The 14,417-nt window shown below is 41.5% G+C and overlaps 1 protein-coding gene across 1 annotated transcript; it reads left to right on the top strand.

The window, feature by feature from the left end:
- Positions 1–2,541: 2,541 nt before the first annotated feature.
- On the top strand, positions 2,542–14,203 carry rexo1 (REX1, RNA exonuclease 1 homolog). Its single transcript, XM_031859702.1, has 16 exons — positions 2,542–2,854; positions 3,782–5,667; positions 5,777–5,878; positions 6,784–6,985; positions 7,157–7,305; positions 7,510–7,647; positions 7,853–7,976; positions 8,121–8,246; positions 8,944–9,084; positions 9,217–9,330; positions 9,491–9,564; positions 10,047–10,157; positions 10,412–10,527; positions 10,693–10,831; positions 11,583–11,703; positions 13,673–14,203. The coding sequence occupies exons 1-16, from the start codon at positions 2,665–2,667 to the stop codon at positions 13,759–13,761; spliced, it is 3,822 nt and encodes a 1,273-aa protein (XP_031715562.1). The 5' UTR covers positions 2,542–2,664; the 3' UTR covers positions 13,762–14,203.
- Positions 14,204–14,417: the final 214 nt, after the last annotated feature.

Below are 14,417 nucleotides of genomic sequence, written 5' to 3' on the forward strand. Positions count from 1 at the left end.
GTCTGCGAACTTCACCCGGTTAAATTATTAAATTCTTCTGATGCCACACCGTCTGGCAATGACAAGGACAGCGTGAAGTAAAGCGTTGCAGTTTACCTGGTTTTCCTTTTCATCTCGTCATGCCTGAGAGACACAGTACAGTGTTCACGCACTGAGGTTGATTACGATAAACACCGTTTAATATAAGCGTCACTTTAAGCCGCTAACATGCCTGCAACAGGATGTTCTCACAGCAGACACTCTTACACAGCAGGAGAGACACGGGTGTCACTAAGTGAGCCGGCCTGAAGTCTCATTAAATATATCATTTACACCTGTGGTTTTCCTAATATGTGACACGTCAACGTTAGAAGATTTTTAATTAAATGAAGTCTGTGTTTTAAGTAATGGATTGCCAGGGTTTTCTGTTTTCTTATCATTCTGTCTGCTTCTACATTTGAGATTGAAACTTCCAACAGTACAACATTCGGCTAAATGCACAGATGTATTCAGTCTTTTAACCATTTGATACTAAATTCTCTTTTTATTTATTTTTCATACTAGGCTACTTCCCACTAATGAAACAGTGATATCAGAAGTTGGGCTGAACAATCAAAAAAGATCTTATTGAAATTATTTTGACTGATTTGAGGGAGTGATAATTCCCCAGGACATCTCTGCAGCGAGAGCATTTTTACTAAATTTAAAAAAATGTAATTACTGCACTACTAGCAGCAAAGAAAAGCAGAGATACACCACTATTATCCAAAAGACCAAACTTATACATCAGAGGATTATAAGAAAGATAGTTATGAGTGCAATCATTTGAGATATTTCTTATTTATAAACAATTTAACAAGAGTTGAAAATAGCAATATGTGGTGTACCATTCAGTACTTCTTTGTGTCAATGTGTCTCCATTAAAAGATAAACATTTAACTATCCAATTGATGCTCTCATACAAAATACAACTTCCCTGAGGTGTTTGTGGAGTTGACTTTTGAAGACAAGAGTTCACTGTCTGAGAGAGGGCCAATCATTATATGACTGATTACCTGCACACCTGAGAGTCATGATGATCAGGACTGTGGCACAAAAAGCCTGATCATGTGTTAGTTTGAGGTTTGGGAGTCGAGCTGGAGGTAGGTATCGCGGAGCGTTGCAGGGAGCATTTGTAGAGTTTAAATGTTGTTGTTTTTTTCCCTAACTACCTGTCAGGACATCTGTTATTTTCATCACAGGCAACAAAGGAGATAAGTCTTGTTGCCTGGCTAAATACAACAGTGGTGAAGTTTTAGTCTTTTTCACTATTAACTATTTGTTTACTGAAGGTCAATTATTTTTAAGATTTGCTTGTTTCAAATTATAGCAGTTAAAGAAATACTAGCTAATGTGTCATTTCTAGGAGTAGTTTGACATTTTAGGAATTGGGTTTTATTTGCAGCTGTATTTAGCTAGTTGAATCAAATACGTAATTGTTTTTAAATTCTCAGTAGGCCTAATAAAGGGCAAATCAGTTAAAGTCCCATAGAGGAAAGCTTTTTTTATTTATTTTTTTTAATGGATCTTTTCCACGGCAGACATTTTGACTTGTCGTAGGAGGAAAATCACAGGTCAAATTGATTTTTTTATTTTATTTTTTTATTGTAATATCACTATTTTAGTTACAACATTTTTACTGCGATCTTAACATGACTGTTTGTCTCATTGCTGCGCTGCATGTTTGTCAGGAATGTATATAATCAGTATTGCATGCCTACATGTACTGTTGTAGTCTTTGATGCTGTCTTTTTAATGTCTTTGTCTTCAGTCTGTTTCAGCCATCCCCTCATTGGTTATAAAACATCCTACTCCGTAACTACAGTCGAAAATTGGGCCATCTGGTGTACAATGGAAGATTTACCGAGCTGTTAATTAATGTCCTTTTAAAAGAAAAAAGAAAATAAAGGACACATTAACGTGGGCCTCACTCAACTACAATGCAGCCTCTGCAATGTTAATAAAAACACATTCTCCTACTGACATGTCATAAATGTTTGCTGTGAGAACGGTCCAGTCCTATTGTCAACATATGCAAGTGTCTCAGTTCTTCATCTGTTCAGACCGTTTGACTCTACAACTACAAGACCAACCCCTTCCATGGATTCCTGTGAAATGAAATGTTGAAAAATGTTGTCTGTCTTATTTTGCAAAGCTGGCTGAGCCTTGACTTTTAGAAATAGTTTCACAATGTGTTGCCCACAAATTTTTGGTAATGTGAACACTGAGCTCATAGTTAGTAGGTCAGCAAGGGAGATCTGAATAAAGTGGAGAGGAAATTAAATCTTCAGGGATTAACTATAAAACACATCCACATTGCATTAGGAGTCAATGTTTTATGTTTGAAAGTAGCAATATTGCATTTATTTTGCAAACTATTGAGCGGTCTGGGATCCAATTGAGTAAACTCAGTAACGTTACGTTTTTATATTATGGAACATTCACCGTTTACGATCTGTGACGTCAAGGAGCGCGACACGTGTGAACTCTCGCGAGATTTCACATCTCCAACCAATCCAACATGGCGACGTAGGGACGTTGTTATTGTTCCGTCGCTTCTTCAATCAAGCCCCTGCTGTACGACGAAAACTACGACGAAAGCGGCCGAGCGTGTTCATGCGGGCATGAGAGCAACGTCTGGGGACAATGCTGAGATCCACCGGCTTCTTCCGAGGGATTGACTGCCCGTTTTACCCGGAAAACAGCGAGAGTAAAGGAAGCAGAAATGGGTGTAACAGACCGTACTGCCACTTCAGGCACAGCCAGCAGAGACGGGCGTCCTACGGAGGTCCAGCAGATGTTAATAAGCAAAGGGACATTCACTCCGCGAAGAAAGGTGCCGAGTATTCTTCAACTGACTCCTGATTTCACTTGAATACTTTATCTCCGCTCTTGCTGTCGGCAGTGAGGACCTGTGTGTGTGGATTGCTGTGAAGTTCCTTTCTGGACAGAAAAATACAATTGATGCTGCATTTTACAAGTTCTCCCCATGGTTGCTGTAAACTGAGGTTTAACAAGGCAATACAAGATGTATTGAGTCCACACAAGGAAGTGTCAAAGCAACAGATATTAAGAATTACTACCTATTACTACATTATGAACATCTGCTAACGTTAGATACTACACGTAGCATGAACAACAGAAAGTACCAGATAATGTATACACCAACATATATGATAGTATATTGAGACACTTTGACACAGATACAAAAGAATAAATCAGGTGGAGAGTGAAGTGTTCTGGGCCTACAGGTCCGGTAGCGTTGTTGCACCGAAGTGCTTTGAAGAATAATATTCTACTTGTTATTTTGTGTTGGCCCCCAGAAATGTCTTTAGCGTTCACAAGTTAACCGAGAGAATCCTTTCTATTGGATTGAGCCATGCACCATCTGAGCTTGTTATAGTTCATATTGTCATATATGTTTTTTTTAAGATTGAGTGCTGAAAATGAAGGATGCCTCAATCTAAACCTAAACTCAAAGACTCACACATGTTCCCAAAGCTAAAATCAGTTTAATGGCAGAGATTGAAATTGAGTGAGTGGACTTCTGTCACTGAATGAATGTAACTTAAAGCAGAAACACAGAATTGTATAGTTCCAGTGACATAGCGACTGTTGTAATGTGCTTAAAAATGTCAATATTGGGACAGACCGGACTGGAGTGTCCCTAGTTGAAAGCTCCCAAAAAGCTAGTAAGTGAACCTTTTTTAAAATTATTTCATTGGTACATTTTTCTAAGGCTTTTTGTCGTGCATTCCCGCAGAACAAGGTTATGATCCCTTCAACCCAGAAGTCGTGAGACCCCAGGAGCAGGAGAATGGAAAGCCTGCTGCCTCGGGAGACCTCAGTGGCGCTCTGGACCTGGTCAACAAGGCCATCGAGGAGGTGCGCAGCGAGGTGGAGAGGGAGAAGAGGAAGCTCTCTCGGATTGGGGATGAACCATACAATCCCAGCAAGAGTAAAAAAATGTCTTCATCCGATGCTGTTAAAAGTAAAACACCACCTTCACACATGGCTTATGACCCTGGGAGTTATCAGATGACATCTGGAGGTTATAATCCCCCCCCCGGCTGCAGTAAGTATACCTTGGATTCAGACAACAAGGGGAACAATAGTAGCTCCATGGAATATGTTCCTACTTCAGTGAGAAAGCCTTTATCTCGGACACGCGCGCATCAACTCCCCTCTCCTCCCCGCAGTCCAAAGTACTCGAACAGCACATCCTCCTCAAAGTGCAAATACACGGTGGACAATTCAAAACCATCTACAGATATGGAGTACGATCCGCTGTCCAACTACTCGGCAGGAATCGCAGCGAAAAGCAAGAAGGGCCGGGGTGCACAAGCTGTTAAGACGGAACGGAGAAAGACGCACAAAATATCGGATGTGTCAGACGAGGAGTATGTTGTCGCGTTGACCAAAACGCGGCAGCAGAGTGTAGACTCAAAAAAGTATACTTTCTCTGACTCTGATGGGGAGAGCTCTGGAACAGAGTATCGACCCGCCTTGCTTAGCAGTCTCCAGCAGTCTTTAGCAGTCTCCAGCTCCAACAGTGGGTCACTTTGGGATGCCGTGAGGAAGGAGAGAGAAAAGAGAACTGAAAGTAAGCTAAATGCACTGACACAGAGGAATAAAGAGGACTTGGCCGGGGACTCAGACGTCCAGGAAGAGATGAAAGAAAAGGACAGTTTAGAGCAAAAGCAGGTGGCTAGTAAAACTAGCCAGGAGAAAAGTGGCAAATCTGAGAAAGTGCATAAACTTGGAAAGGAAGCTAACAAAACAACTGGGAGTAAAAGTAGCAGCAGCAGCAGCAGTAAAGACAAAGGGTCAATTAAGAACTCAAACCAGGACTATGCAAAGAAGGAGAACAAGAGTCATGGAAAAAGAGACGATAGGAAAAACAATGTTACGGTTAAGACACTTGATAAAGTTCAGGGGGAAGGCAAAGACAAAAAGAGAAGTGATGGTAAGTTCAAAGCTGTGGAAAAAGTAAAAATAGACTCAAGTAAACGAGAGAAAGTTACAGAAAATGGTGCCGGGGAAAGCAAGAAACCCAAGATATTTGAGAAGCAAAAGGAACAAAGCAAGTACAAGGACGGCCAACACAAAAATGGTAAACTTTATAGCATTAAAAGAGAAAAGGATGCAAAGAAAATTAATAAAAGCAGTTCAAGTGGTAGGAGCAGCAGTAGTAACATTAAAGGGAGTTCTGCAAACAGTAAAGACAAGGTGAAGCAAAACATGAGCTCACCAAATGGGAAAAGACGAGAGGAGAAACGGCGAGGTCAGAGTCTCAGCCATGCTGATCTATTTGGAGATGAGAGCCCAGAGGAGGTGGAACCGATAGTGGTGGATGACGACGAAGAACCCGAAGAAGTGCTGGTGAGAAAGTCTGCTGACGCTTTAAAGAGGGGCCGTCTGAACAAGAGGAAAGCGTCCGAGCTGACGGCGTCTTCCTCTGACGACGAGGGTGACCGCGGCGCGGAGGGCAGCGGGGCCGGCAACGACGAGGTCGACGATGTCGCGATCGACTTCTCTAGTTTCCAGGAATATCTGGACTTTGACTCGGATCCCATGGAGGAGTGTTTGCGGATCTTCAACGAATCCAAGGACGTGAAGACAGAAGACAAGGGAAGGCAAACGAAACAGGTATTTCTGTCTTGCCACAGTGTTTCACTGAAGTTGTCTCGATCATGTTTTTTTATTTGTCATATTTTGCTAATGCCAGTTAAACATGCTTTGTTGTGCCCTTTTTTAGCCCCCTAGGCATTCAGAGGAGGAGAGAAGCACAGAGAGCACTTTAACCACTCTCTTTCCCGGGCAAAAGAAGAGAGTCTCCCATTTGGTTGCCAAAGGAAGTGTAAGTTTGTCACCTTGACTTCTCCTGGTCTTTCTCTGTCCTTCAATGAGGCAGCTTCAGTCGGTCAGGAGGGGCTGAGCACACGATATCCCTTTTATCACAGGATACAGCGATCAATATAACATCACTTTAAACAGTTTGTGTACAGAACGGTAATCGTTGACAAACTGTACAAAATTGAACTTAACTTAATCAATCTATAAAAGCTTTGTTGTTCTTCAGCCTCGATGGCTTTGTGTTGAAAACTCACTTCCTGTCTTTGCAAGCATGCAGGTACGAGCTAGAGGTAGGAGGAACAGCAAAAAAAAAACAACCTCCTCGTTACTACAACAACCTGTTGACCCTGTTCTATTTAATCACAGGTAGTCACTTTAAAACAAACCAGGAAGTAAACACCGCAAGAGCAATCTGACAATGTTTCCTTGGTAGGATGTGGTTGGGGATTTCCACTCGTACATGCTGTACTATTTACACAGACCATCTGGTGTGAAGGTAAGCAATCGTCTGTGCTTCCTGAACAATCAGCTGAGATATTTGGCGGTGTGATTATCTTTTATACGGATTCTTTTGATGACACGTGTGACCTTTCTGTACTTCCTGTCTACGGCAGCTTCATTGAAGGCCAAGTTTATTTCTGTTTTTGTTTTTCGCCACATCATTTTGAGGTATATTCACAAGAGTTCAGGTTATGTATTGAAGACCAGTTTTCTGTGTGTTTCATAACTGATCATAAATTAACTGTTAATTTGTTGGTAATTATTGCAAATATAACCTGGTCCTTCCACAGACTTCATTTCTAGTGCCGGAAGCCAAAGAATAACTGGACTTAATCCTTCAGCGTCATACTTTCTGTATTAAGAACAAAGCGGCCACTCTCTGATTTAACGCGCTTGTGTTTTTATCAGGCCGACTCTACGACTGTGGTGCGACAGTACAAGAGACTCTCGGCCCAGGAGGTCTGCTACAAGCGCATGCAGATGGCTCAGCAGCAAGGTGCTCAGATTTCTGCTTCAGTCAAAGTGGCCTCACAGAGCTCCAGCACCTCTTCAGGAGAGAAGAAGAGAATAGCTCACCGTTCCAGCCCACAGACACCATCCTCCAAAACAAGTATGAGTGTCTCCACTGTCCTACATTGTGGCAGGATTCAGCTTTTGTTCCTGTTTTTACCAAAGTATACCATTGCTTTCCCTTGATCATTTCTTAGCGGAACTATTTTGACTGTTTAAGTAGAAAGTTGTGTGTGTGTGTGTGTGTGTGCGTGCGTGTGTGTCTGACCAGGTCCTGCAGATGTTAAACCAGCTGCCAGTCGAGTTTTATCCCCCAGCCAGACCCAGCAGAGGGTCAAAGCCCAAACCATCGCTGGCATCTTGCCCAAGACTACGTCCACAGTCATGCAGAGAAGGGTGGCACACACACCCACCATGAAGGTATCCACAGGGCACACAATGTAACGCTGCTGCTGGTTGTTTTTCTAAATATTTACTTTGTGTTGTTGAGTCTGCACATCCCTCCCTGCATAACCTTGATAGTGTACTGGCGGAGGTAAGCCGCTTCGCTAAAGATAAATGTTTGCTTGAGTTGGAGGTGATTCTCATTCACCCAATGTTCTCTTTCTGTTTTGACCTTTTCAGAGTAGTTCAATTAAGCGCCCCATCATCCCGATTGAGTTTGGGGCCAAAGTTCCCAACAATGTCCGCCAGCGCTACCTCAACACTTTCATAGATGAATGTGTCAAATTTTGCCCATCAAATGACGCTGCCTTCCAAATGGTAAGGTTAACACCCAGTTCACCCAGAGTTGGATGAGTTGAATGCTTACAAACCTTGTATAGTAGCAGTTTTAAAAATGCTTCTTTATGCAGAGAACGCTGCAGGCTCCGATCACACCCAGTCTTGAATGCAGGAGGACGTTCAATAAGAGCTTCAGTTGAACAAGTTGTGGTTTTGACAGTGACGGAAGCTTTTACTGTTTCAGGCACTTGACGAGGAGAAGCTGGTGTATGAGCGCAGTAGCAGTAAGAACATCTACCTCAACGTAGCGGTCAATGCTCTGAAGAAGCTCCGGAGCAAGAGCAGCTCCTGTACATCGCCTGTCACCAGTATGCCCCCCTCAGTCCCTGTGCAGTATAACACATAGTATTTTGCTCTTAGTCAACATGTATATGATGCTTTTATGTAGTTTTATGTATTCGTTGGGCTGCATTTCAGTGGTAACGTGTTTGCTCGTGTGTGTTTCTCTGCAGAGGACCCGGCGTTAGTTTCCAACAAGAGGGCTCAGTCCCACGAAGAAGTTCTCGGAGGTCGTCATGCTGCTACAACCAGCTTCACTGTCAACAGGATGGGTAAACAGCTGGAGGAGAAACTCACTGGTAAGTTAGACTTTCTCTCTTATTGAAGATGACAAGATTAAATCATCTTTTCTCTGTTTTCAGTTCTCTTTCTCTGGAATTGTTATGAGCATGTTTTTTGAACATGTTTTTATGTCTTTCATTCTGATTTTTTTCAGTCACCTGATAAAATCAAAATAGAAGGAACTGAAAGAGCCTTTGTGGCCTGTAGAGACGGTTAACAGTGTAACTGTTCAAATAACCATGTGACAAACTCCAGGTCCTGTTTACAGAAGCAAACTCCCCACGACCCTCACGTCAGAGGGAACATGTTTACAAGACTGTAGGAATGCTGAAATAACTGTTGATTAGTATGATTCACATTTTAATATTATTATTAATCAAAAACTAGAGATGATACGATAAGTTGATTGGTGAACTGAAAATGATCAGCATTATCGATAATTATTATTCGATGGATAAATCCGTATTGAAAACATCTGGGTCAAACATTATATTAAATACATTATGAAAGGAATCCTTAGTTGCAGCGCTAGATTATTGTAGTTAAATGTGGACCACGACATCTTATCAGGCCGTGTCTAAAGCTTCTTGTAACATATGTATGTTAAGTACTCTTTCTGTTTGCCACCACCAACTGTTTCCATCCTCTGTGTGTTTTAACACCTCATTGTACAAAGACGACTTTAGTTTAACTTGCTGCTGTGTCTCACTGTAGGAGCCACGCTGTACAGGAAGCTGCAGGCGTACTCGATGACGGAGGAGCAGCTCCAGGAGCACGGATACCCGAGAACAAACCCCGAGGCTACCGGCAAAGCCGTCGTATACAACCTCCCGGAGAAAAAGGCCGTCACAGACCGTGAGCAACTACATGACCCCACAGCTCTCTCTCTCTCGACCATCTCTTAATGACCAATACTAAATTATATTAACATACATGTGATCTAGCACTCATTTCACTCTCAACTGACACTACGTAATGCGTTTCCAGCGTTAAACAAGGTATGCTGTCGATGTGGAGCCGAGTATAAGATCAACGTCAATGGCAACTGTGTACGGAAAGAGGAATGTAGCTTTCACTGGGGACGGTTGCGCAGAAATAAAGGTACAGTTGTTTGCGTTTGTGATGATATTATGAAGGCAAATTTAGTTTTTTTTTTTCTCATCTTGTAGTTCATACTGCCATATTTAACTCTCCACCCCTTTTCTCCTCTTTTATTTGCCTCAATCTGTCCGCCTTGTTCTTTCCTGTTTTTTTCTGTCAGGCGCTGGAGGCTGGGAGACCAACTACAGCTGCTGTGCTGCGGCTGTCGGTGTTCCAGGTTGCCAAGTTTGCAAGGTATCACTCTTTACAAGCCGACAGCTTTTAGTTTACCTTCTTTACATGTTAGGTAGCCAGATGTACTGTATGGGCTGTCACGGCTTAGTGGGCTAATGTAGCCAACATGCCATTTCCATCACGCAGTAAAGACCTGTTTGGTGAAGCTCATGACGTTTGGTTTGTTTTTGAAACTGTCAGAGATGTTAATTCATCTTTGTTTAGTTTTTCCCCTTCAAGGCTTTATGTTTTTCTCTGTGATACATTTAGTGTTGTATTGAATTCAGTGTTTTGTTTAACTTTCAATGATTAGCTGCGTCTTTTTTACTGAAGACAACTTGATTTGAAACTTCAAATCAAGCACTTCCAGGATAACTACAATAAAACGGCTGCTTAGTTGTTTTTAAGGAATTTTATGCACGTTTTTTTTTTTTTTTTTTTTTTTTTTTTTATAAAAAATGTTAAAAACATCCCCAGACTTAAGAAACGTCTTATTCCCACAGCAACATGTTCAGGACGGGCGTAAAGAGTCATTCAATGGCTACGTCACAACGTTTAGTAAAGCTCTACCACCAGATGGCAATGGAGGGGTGTTTGCTTTGGACTGTGAGATGGTGAGTCAGACGGAGCTTTATGTCTGCTGAATGCAGCTCTGGTCTTAAACTATCACCTTGTATGTGATTTGAGAATTGATTTATTAGAGGCCAGTGTAATACGAATGAGACTGGGAGACACTCGGCGCTCAATCTTTTGTTACAGCATGAGTAAACTTAAGACAAAATGAATGATTTGTCACTTTTTGTCACAACCTTTATTACATTTTGTACTCTCAGTCGCATGAACTTGTTCTTTCACTCCTCTGAAACAGTGTTACACAAAGCAGGGCCTGGAGCTGACCAGGGTGACCGTCGTCGACTCCGAGTTGAAAGTCATCTACGATACATTTGTAAAACCTGAAAGCAAAGTGGTCGATTACAACACGCGGTGAGTTTGTCTCCTTAACTCTATGCTGCACGGCTCGCGTCTGATATTGAATTGAACTGCTGATGAACGTAGTTGTCAGTTGTACCCCTGTCCTAAATGTGTCTTTGAAACGGTCGCAGTGTTTTAAACGCAGTATATACTGTACATCTCGAATGTAATTTGCAGATTTTCGGGTGTGACGGAGGAGGACTTGGAGAGCGCCACCATCACTCTGAGAGATGTTCAGGCCGTGCTGCTCAGTATGTTCAGTGCTGAGTCCATCCTCCTAGGACACAGTCTGGAGAGCGATCTCCTCGCTCTGAAGGTACCGTGGCTCGTGGCTAGATTATAGACACGATTCAACTTCATTGCCATTGCACAGTGTACAAGTACTGAGACAACAAAAATGCAGTTCAGCACCTGTGCAAAACGCAGTAAATTTCAAAGTGATGTACTTATGTATAGTGGTAGTACTAGGAATATACAGTAAGGGATGGATATGAATACGCTAATATATAAGTATACAGTTTGAACATGTGAAGCTGTTACAGTAGGCAAAATATATGCTGCAGCTATAAGTGCACGTTATCGCAATAGTAGGAAAATGTATACAGAATAAACTAGCTGGAGGTATAATATGAAGTGTACACTGTAGGTCAGATCTATACAGTATGGACAGCAGTATAAATATGAAGGGGTATGTGAGAACATATACAGTGTAGTACAATTACATGTCTATATCAAATATACTTTGTATAATATTGTTTATTTATCCTTATTTACTTTTACTGTTAGCCCAAAAAGTATTTTACAGTTAACCGACAACAACGTTTAAATTTTAAATTTTTAATAGTTGCCTTTCACTCCATCTCCTAAACACGTGTGGTTTCAATACCTGTTACTAAACTAAAAGGGCAGATATGGACGTTACTGTTGTCGAGGCTTTACTTAATTCTTTATGAAATCAAAGTGTGTTTTTTGGTTATGTGTCTCAGCTGAGATGCTGTGTTTCTGTCGCTGAGTCCGGGCTAAAATAAAAGAAACCCTCTTGATGTAAACTTCTCTCTCGCCTCCAGCTGATCCACAGTTCGGTCGTAGACACGGCCATTGTGTTCCCTCACCGCCTCGGCTTGCCCTACAAACGTGCCTTGAGGAACCTGATGGCCGACCACCTCAAACGCATCATCCAGGACAACGGTGGGAAAATCACACGGAGCTAGCAGCTCTTGTTTTGTTGCTTTTATAGACGTGTGTTATTAGCTATTAGCTTTTGTGTTGGCATACGAGTTTGTCTACTTCAAATGTCTAATACGTGTTATTTCATATTTTGTTATCAACGCTAATGTGGATCAAAATATTTCATGAATTATAAAAATTGTAGGATTCAAACAAGTGGGAAATCTAAGACATTTGAGTCCCAATACTGTGGAGAACTGTTGTTGGTTTTTGTGGCTAAAAGTCTTACAGCATTTCATCCACCCTGTCACATAAACATGGCCCCAGTTACACAAACAGGCCGCTGAGCAGCATAATCGCATAATCTCCATTTGTAATCGACTCGTGTCAGATTGCATGCAAACAACAAAAGATTAACTGATCAGTCAACATCAGTAAATCTTTAATGGTTGAGCTCAATTCATTGACGCATAGCCCAGAGATTCAGACCTGCCTAGTTAACAAAAGATTACAGTCAAATGAATGTCAGGTTTACAATTGCTTCAAAGAGCCACAGCAGATTCCAAAGCTCTATCTCCCAAAACTGAAATATCGAAGAAACCTTCGGAGAGTAAACTCAAAGAGAGAGACCCCCTCGTTTGAGTGGTTGGCGCTACGTGGGGAAATGGCAGTGGAAAGTTGTGACAGTAAGTAGAAATACAAAAAGAACAGTAGGATTCTCACAGGTCAGTAATGGCAATGTAGTAAATCCTGTATAAAGATGTCCAGTAATACAAGTTCAAGGACTGGGTCCGGTTAAGTGAGCTGCTATATCGCTTTAATGTTGCAGCTGGTAACGGTGGAGCTCATGTTGATTACTTTATATGATGCTGAGCAGCTTGTAAATTTCACCAAGAGATAAATAAAGTCTTATCTTAATCTAGAATAATACATCATCACTTTATTTGTTGATTTATACTTTGTTTTAATAATCTCAATCTGCAAAGTAACTAGTAACAAAAACTACTAAAAAAGTAAAATATTTGTATCTGAATCGTAGCGTAAAAGTATAAAGTAGCAGAAAATGGAAATACTTAAGTACAGTTCTTGCGTGTACTTGGTATCTTTCGACCAATGTCTGCATCTCATAAATTTGTCTTATGTCAGCTGACAATATTATTGCAGTGAAGTCCACTAAAGTTTGACTGCACTGCCTCCTTGCCACCAGCAGATGTCCCTCAAGCGTCAAACAGTGTTAAAACCCAGTTTATTGTCCAATTTGCTGAAATGTCTCAAAAGTTTTAGAAAGTCTTGTTTCTCCGTCACTACTGATGTGTTCCTCAGATATTTCGGTCTGTTCAGGACCAATGAAAAACGTTTCAAAGTCAAAGATTCCTGTAGCAGCAGCAGCAGCAGCAGCCGTCTCTTTGGAAAACTAACCCGTGTTGCCAATCCTTCTTCATTTCTTCCTCTCCTTATCCTTCAACCGTAGCTGTGCCACGAGTTGTTCTATATAATCAGGGAAAAAACGGGTTGGTCTGTCGGTTGGTAAGTCCACCACTTCAGACTGAAATATCTCAACTACTACCGAATGGATTGCCACAAAACCTTCATGCATTTAAATGCTTCGGATGAGTTTAATGCAGAAGTCAAATTAAATGTATGTATGCGTCTGACGATTAAAATCTAGTTTACGCTCATGTCCCCCTCAAGATTTATTTTAATAACCTACAAAACAAATGACATTCCCACCAGCCTCTGCTGCACTTCATGTTTACACGCTAAACTATGGTGATGAATTATACCTGCTTAACATCAGCATATTAGCATTATCATGCTGACGTTAGCATTTAGCTCAAAGCACCACCTAAGTAGTAGTACTTCATGTTTTCTTTTACCTTTTTATCTGCATTAATCATATGGACACTGTAATGCGACTGTAGCTTTTTTTACATGTTCAGCGCTGCAGTATTTCGGTACAAAAGTAATTATTGTCTTGCTGTGTTTCCAGTGGAGGGCCACGACTCGAGTGAGGATGCGTCTGCCTGCATGCAGCTGATGTTCTGGAAGCTCAAGGAGGATGCAAAGGTCAAAAGATGACCCCTTACCCCTCTGCTCCACTTCCCTCAGTTCAAGGGGGGGGCAGATGTTCAGGAGGCCCATACCTGCTCTCAGAGAGTTACGGTCCTACTGTACTGAACAGGAGAACTGCCAGTCCCTTCAAAGCAATAGGAGCCCAAATTAACAGTTTTCATTTGGTATTTCAGTTGTAAATAATGTTAGTTAAAATGTATATCTGTTTATTTTGAGCAGTGTCTCTTTTAAAGCCTCAAAACAATTTATAAATAAACCCTTTCTATAGAAGGACTACATAAAATGCCGGGGTATTGTCCGCTGAAGGATGGCCATTAATATCATACCAGGCTGTGTCTTCAGCCTAATTTGCACTATGGAAATGCTCGTGTTGTATAGGGCCCAGGTCTGGGCACCTCATCTGTACTCTAAAAGCATTCACTTCTAATAAATAACATGTTACCTGTTCTTCATTCCACTTAAGTGCATTGATGTCTTCGTCTCTCGAACACTGCGATGTTAAGGCACTTGTGCTTTTCACATTGCACCTCGTTTTCTCCTCACTGATGCTCCGTTTATAGAGTTCCTTTTGTTGGTTGGCTCTCAAACCTGACTAATCCTATAATACTTGATAATATAAAAGACACTCAGCAGAAATGTAAAGGCTCTGCTTACCACCTATT

The sequence above is a fragment of the Anarrhichthys ocellatus genome, unplaced genomic scaffold (genome assembly GCF_004355925.1).
Source record: "Anarrhichthys ocellatus isolate YVR2014 unplaced genomic scaffold, GSC_Weel_1.0 scaffold22, whole genome shotgun sequence".
Lineage (NCBI taxonomy): Eukaryota > Metazoa > Chordata > Actinopteri > Perciformes > Anarhichadidae > Anarrhichthys > Anarrhichthys ocellatus.

Excerpts from the sequence above, each read along its gene's own strand:
- rexo1 (XM_031859702.1), top strand. The coding sequence starts at position 2,665 with ATGCTGAGATCCACCGGCTTCTTCCGAGGGATTGACTGCCCGTTTTAC. Across the intron at positions 7,306-7,509 it reads CACACACACCCACCATGAAG|AGTAGTTCAATTAAGCGCCC; the intron begins GTATCCACAGGG and ends TGACCTTTTCAG. Across the intron at positions 9,331-9,490 it reads ACGGTTGCGCAGAAATAAAG|GCGCTGGAGGCTGGGAGACC; the intron begins GTACAGTTGTTT and ends TTTTTCTGTCAG.